The sequence below is a fragment of the Magnolia sinica genome, chromosome 3 (genome assembly GCF_029962835.1).
Source record: "Magnolia sinica isolate HGM2019 chromosome 3, MsV1, whole genome shotgun sequence".
NCBI lineage: Eukaryota > Viridiplantae > Streptophyta > Magnoliopsida > Magnoliales > Magnoliaceae > Magnolia > Magnolia sinica.
In genome coordinates, this window is record NC_080575.1 from 111,714,552 (window position 1) to 111,720,800 (window position 6,249).

General features: G+C 40.2%; 1 protein-coding gene across 1 annotated transcript in view; it reads left to right on the forward strand.

The window, feature by feature from the left end:
• LOC131239076 (uncharacterized) overlaps positions 1-4,573 on the forward strand; it is a 63,017-nt gene extending 58,444 nt beyond the window's left edge. Inside the window, exons 6-7 of the mRNA XM_058236636.1 lie at positions 2,305-3,054; positions 4,434-4,573. Of these exons, the coding sequence (XP_058092619.1) occupies positions 2,305-3,054; positions 4,434-4,538 (855 nt within the window). The 3' untranslated portion in view covers positions 4,539-4,573. The remainder of the gene's footprint in view (positions 1-2,304; positions 3,055-4,433) is intronic.
• The last annotated feature ends 1,676 nt before the right edge of the window (positions 4,574-6,249 follow it).

A 6,249-nucleotide genomic window follows, 5' to 3' on the forward strand; every position in this document is an offset into this window, starting at 1 on the left:
GGAAGAGGGGAATGGCCAAGCGACTCTCTCGATGTCTTGTTTGATTAATGAAATATTTGCAGGAAGATTGCTTTCCTGCATGGAGAATTGGAAGAACAAGTTTACATGAAGCAATTAGAAAGTTTTGAAATATAAAAAATAGAGAACAAGATTTGCGGGTTGAAGAGGTCATTGTATGGCCTGAAACAGTCACCTAAGCAGTGGTACAAGAAATTTGATTATTTTATGATTAGTTAGGAGTTTATTAGGAATGAATATGATCATTGTGTCTATTATAAGACACTGTGTTATGGGAAGTTTATTATCTTGGTATTGTATTCTGACGACATACTTATCGTCAGTCATAACATGTCTGAGATCGATATACTAATGACTTAACTATCAAAGACATTTGAAATGAAAGATCTAGGCGCTGCAAAGAGGGTTCTCAATATTGATATACACAAACACAGGAAGAGGAGCAAGCTATGGTTATATCAGGCTAAATATCTTGAGAAAGTATTAATGATGTATGGGATGGACAAGGTAAAGCTAGTCAGCGATCCCCGCGTAGCTCATTTTAAACTTTCTTCTGAATAGTGTCCTAAAACAGATGAAGAAAAGCAGGATATGTTTTGTATGCCTTATTTGAGTGCAGTTGACCATTTGATGTATACCATGGTTTGTACAAGATCGGATATTTTACATGCACTGAGTGTTGTTAGAAAATGTATGTCTAACCCTGGCAAGCAGCACTAAGAAACAGTGAAATGACTACTTCGATATATTCGAGGTATACAAGACTATGTCTTATCATTTGAAAAATCAAGGGATAAATAAATGGGCTGCATGCATGGATTCAGGCTATGCAGGCAGTGTGGATAATAGAAGGTCGACTTCTGGTTACTCGTTTTTGCTAGTGGGTGAAGCGATCAATTTGATGTCGAAGTTTCAGTTTATGGTGGCTCTTTCCATAACTGAAGCTGAGTATATGATGATGATAGAAGTGTTTAAAAAATGTGTTTGGTTGAAAGTAATGATAAATTGGCTTGGGCTTCAGAAAGAGGCTGTGCTAGTCAATTGAAATAGCGAAAGCGCGATTAATTTGGATAAAAATTCTGTTTATCACTCGCATACTAAATATATTGATGTGCGTCATCATTTTATCCGATAAGTGCTTGAGAAATAAGGAGTGACTCTAGAGAAGATCCACATAAGAGTGAATCTAGCTGACATGCTTACTAAGGTGATTTCCACAAATAAGTTCAAGTTCTATATAATTTCTCTAGGCTTGGTGAAGGCTTAAATGAAGGATGGAGTGTGCACAATAAGTGACGTTGAAGCTATGATGGAAGGAAAATTAAAGTGGTGATGTATAAGGAGCAATTAAAAATGAAGATCGAAAACATGGTGGAGATTATTATTGATGTCTCAAATCTATTAATAACAGGGTCTATCGATGCCATCGAGCAGATGTCGAATCCATCAATAGATGCTTAATCCGATCGAGAAAATCTAAAAAATCTATGTTGGTTGTTAGATTGTTTTAGAGGTGTTAGTCGATGGCGTCGAACTCCATTCGATGCCATCAACAGGTCTTCGAGGCATATCGATGCCATCGAAGGTCCCATCGAAGGTGCACGCAGAATTGTGTAAGTGTGCTAGTCATTTCCTATTCCGGTAGTGATAGTATATATATCGGGTGTAATTGAGATTATGGTAAGATTAAAGTGTATTAGAGCTTTCTAAACATTCATAAGGGGTTAAGGACATACCTAGGGTTTGAAGGAGATTCAAGGCTTATTCAAATCAGTAAAAACATCGATCTCTTGTAATTACTGCTTTCATTGTGCATTATTGGTTGCTTTGTGCCCAAAAAGGTTTTTCCACTTAAAATTCAAATTGTTCTTGTTTGGGCTTGTTTGTGTGATTGCGAGTACTTTATTTGATTTTGCTCTGTGTACTACCGTGGTTCCCAACAATTTTTTTCCTCAAGTTCCCACTTGTGTGGCCCACTTGAGTTCTGGATACAACTCACTTTTGGTCACATGTCCTGAAATGAGCTTGCAAAACAAAAGGCTGGGTTGGATTTCTCACAAACATCACAGTAGGCCCCACCTAGCATTCCAGTGCAGGAATTTCCTGGGAAATCTGTGAAATAGGCAAAAGAGATGAGTTGCATCGATCTTTGGATTTCAAAGGAAGATTAAGAATAAAAAAAATTGCTTGATTGTTCAAATTCAAAATGTTTCTTAATGTTTTTGGATAACTGAGCCATGTCGGCTAACTTCATATTTGATTATTACTGGTCTTATCTTGAATTAGGCTTTGCATCTGCTCAGACGATTGTTGGTCTCAAGAACACCTATGACGGACGTATTTCTGCCGAAGCCAGATGCTCTTGGGAATGCTTTTGACTCCCAAAAGTTGAGCCCCTTAGACATAGCCACAGATAATAAAGACACTGGCAAAAAGATGAGCGTGAATCTTCTGATCAGCAAATCCATGAACAAGGTGTTGTACGCTGAGGCCACAAATGATTTTTTGGACCTTCTATTCAGCTTCCTCACCTTCCCTCTTGGATCCATAGTAAATCTCTTGGGCCCAGGTTCTTCTATCGGATGTTTGGATAACTTGCGCAAAAGTGTGGAAGATTTGAGTGGTGGCGATGAATGTATCATATCCGAGGAATGCAGTTCCATGCTACTTGACCCCAAGCTATCGCTTCATATGGGGTGTGACAACCAACTACTGCCGGTCGTGGAGGCGGGCCCTAAGACAATCGACATTTCTAAGTTCGGTCGTTGTGTTTACTGTCACAGCGACAACGGCCACTCCACGTCAAACTGCACCGGTCTCAGGAGCCTAGTATGTCATTTCATAAATCCGAAGTTGAGTGGTGCAGCCACGGAGTGCGGAGGAGGATTTGTGAAGGGAACGAAGGTGAAGTTTATGATAACGGATGGGTTGTATGTGAAGCCTCTATCCTTTATTTTAGTCAATCCCATCCTTGACACATTCAACGTGCCCATCGACGATGTTCGGAAGCGAGTAGTAAGCGTGGGCAAGGAGGAGGTAATGTAGATTTTTTTTTTCTTTAGCTTGTTAGTACACTCCCACTGTCAGTACACAGTCCACTGTTAGCCATCCCCACTAGGGAATCGATACCAAGACAGGAGGTAACGTAGATTGTTCCTACATCGATTAGATAGAGAAATGCTAGGGCTAGTCATGCTAGGATTGGCTAACAGGCGGTTGGAGGTGAACAATTTGTCACAGAGGGTTACAGGCCACTCATCAATTGGGGGCCACCATGAACGTGCCCTGGCCCAAAACTCAATGAGATCCGTTCATCAGGTGGACGCATCCATTTTTCTCATGCAGAGTGAACCACCTGACAAGTAGCCGGATCCGATTTTTGGGCTAGGATGTGTTTGTGATGGCCCCTGCATGATAAGTGGCCTAGATTCCCCGTAGGCATTCTATGTTTGCGAACCCTTGCAACAAAAAGATATGTGGAGCCCACTATGATGTTTGTGACATCTACTCCGTCCATCTATTGTTGCCCTAGCTCATGCTAGGATGTGATCCTAAACATCGTGCAAAGTGTGCTCATCACAGGAACCAGTGGAGATAGGACTCCACCCATGAAACTTTCTTGGGCCCCACCGAACTTTTGAATCAGGCTGATATTAATGCTTACCTTTCATCTTGGTGGGACTCACCTTATGAACTGATTGGATGGCATGTAAATAAACGGTGGACCCTAGGAAGGTTTTTCAACGGTGAGCGTTCCCATTCCCACTGTTTCCTGCGGTATAGCCCACTTGAATTTTGAATGTGCTTCATTTTTATTTTATTTTTATCACATCCTTAAAGAAAAAATAAAATAAAATGGAGTGGATGCCACCTAAGTTCAGTTTTCGCTGCACGACTTCCTGTAAGACGTGTGGCCGGAAATTCTTGTCCCATGGCTTCCCTATACTGCATTTGCTAATGATTACTTTCAGTTTGCAGAAGTTGAGCCATGGCCGACTGATCCTGACTGTTGATAAGATTGATTTCACCATATATAGATGGGCATTGCAGCAACACTCTTTCAGATGTGATGATCCTGTCCCTTTCACTGGTTGCATCTGCAAACAGATGATCCGGAAAAGAAGCAGAACAATGGACCACATGTCCGCTATGAAAAATACCCTTCCTCAAATGTTTGGTTGGTCCAGTCATCCAGTGGTCCACACATGTATGTAAAATCCAATGAGAAACAGACAACTGGTGGTCTACATTCAACTTACACGTGGAGCTCGCCTGATGACTGGTCCATCTTGGTTTTGTGATTATCCCACAGCTTCCACATGTTCTCGCATGTTTGCATACGTGCTGTGAATAGAATATAAACTGGGAGTAGAACTCCAAGCTTATAATTTTTGGACTTGTTTCTTTGGTCGCAGGCTCTCTCTCTACTGAAGGCTTCTTTGCTCTCCAAAACAGTTCTGAGCGATGTCTTCTGTCCGAAGAAAGTATATCAATCTAAGATCAAATTGGAACACGAATGACAATATCAGTTCGATTGGTAGGATAGTCGTATTTTGATCCACGTCAAATTGGAACACGAATGACGTGGAGTATATCTGCTCCCTTTCGTTGTTATACAAATTAACTTGGAATGGTAACTAATATTCTGCTGTTTGAGGTTTGAGACTCTAGCCGTTGGACTGTAAAACGGATGTTCCCAAAATTAGATTAGTCATCTTCAAATGGTCGGTGAGATGCAAGAAAGAGTTAAATAGTTGCAAATCAGGAGGGAGTTAATAGTCTTATTAGTCTGGTTTTTAAATCATGATCCAGGAGAGTTGTGTTCACACCTACCTGATCACGGCAAGATGTCTTGAAGGTGTCATGTGGTAACCATGTCATACCGGGTGACGATAAACTTAAAAGCCAAAATGCTAATGGCATGTTTGTCTTGATAAGATTAAGATTAGAGTATAGGAAAAGTTAACTATGTGGAAAGCAAGAATCCATTCGTAGGGAGGTGAATAGAGTGGCAGATGGGATTGCTCGTCTGGACAGTTCTGATCAGACGGAAAGGGATTACATGCAGGCTGCTGCCCTCCCTCTCCTGACCCGTGGAGAGCTAGTTCTCGACCGTTCGGGCCTTGGCACGATATCGGAGTCCTAGCTCTCCTCTGCCAAGGCTAAGCTGGTCTCCCTCCTCCATTGTCAAGGTTCAGCCAAGCGCTGCGCTCCCCTAGCATTTGCCCCAGTCTGGAACTACTGAATGAGATTTTTCTCGTTAGTTCTCGTCTTCTTGGTATTTCTCATTAGCCTCCATGTTTAAGGCTTGTCTACATGATAGGTGCGGTCTGGGTTTTTTGTTGGCCCCACCCAAATGGCTGTAAAATTTTTCCTTATATTAATACATAGAAGAAGATTTCCAAAAAAAAAAAGAAAAAAAGAAGCAAGAATCCCGTTAAAAAGCAATCCAACAAAAAGGAAAGAGCTCGATTATATAAAGACTATCCTCCGAATAGCGAAAAGCTCACACGATATTTCTTATATGCATGGCCTGATACAGATCATCCAAATCTCTCAAGATAAGGAAATTCAATACGGCCAATAGTAAAAATATATCTGCCGTATAGGAGTAGTATAAATATGCATGACTTATTTATATCATGCTTCACACCTTGATTATTTATTTATTTGTTTGCTTATTTTATTTCTTTGCTAATTATACTAAACTTCAAATACAAATTAATAAAATCAGTATTCTAACCTTTAGTTTTAATCTTTTCTATCCATTAAAGCCTAATCTCTTTTCTTATAAATCGTGCCTAACCTCTTTCCTGATAAATTGCCTGATCACCTTTAACAATTGGTTATTGGAGAGGTACTTGATGTTCTCGAATCCCATCTTAATTGGTTTATTTAATCACCTGGGATCACAATCATTTAATCATACTTGAGTCGAGTATGACTTTTAATTGCACAAGTTTAACTGCACCATCCTATTTAATCACCTGGGATCACAAGCATTTAATCATACTTGAGTCGAGTATGACTTTTAATTGCACAAGTTTAACTGCACCATGTGTTTTATTGAATAGCAAAAAAGTCAATAAGTACACCCTGATCCATAGCTCAAGTGGTAGACTGAGTGAAAGATACCTCGTTTCAACACTGAGGTCTTGGTATCAATTCCCTAGTGTGGGTGGCTAACAAGCTAACAAAAAATAAAAATAAAAATCAAGTCAATAAGTGGAT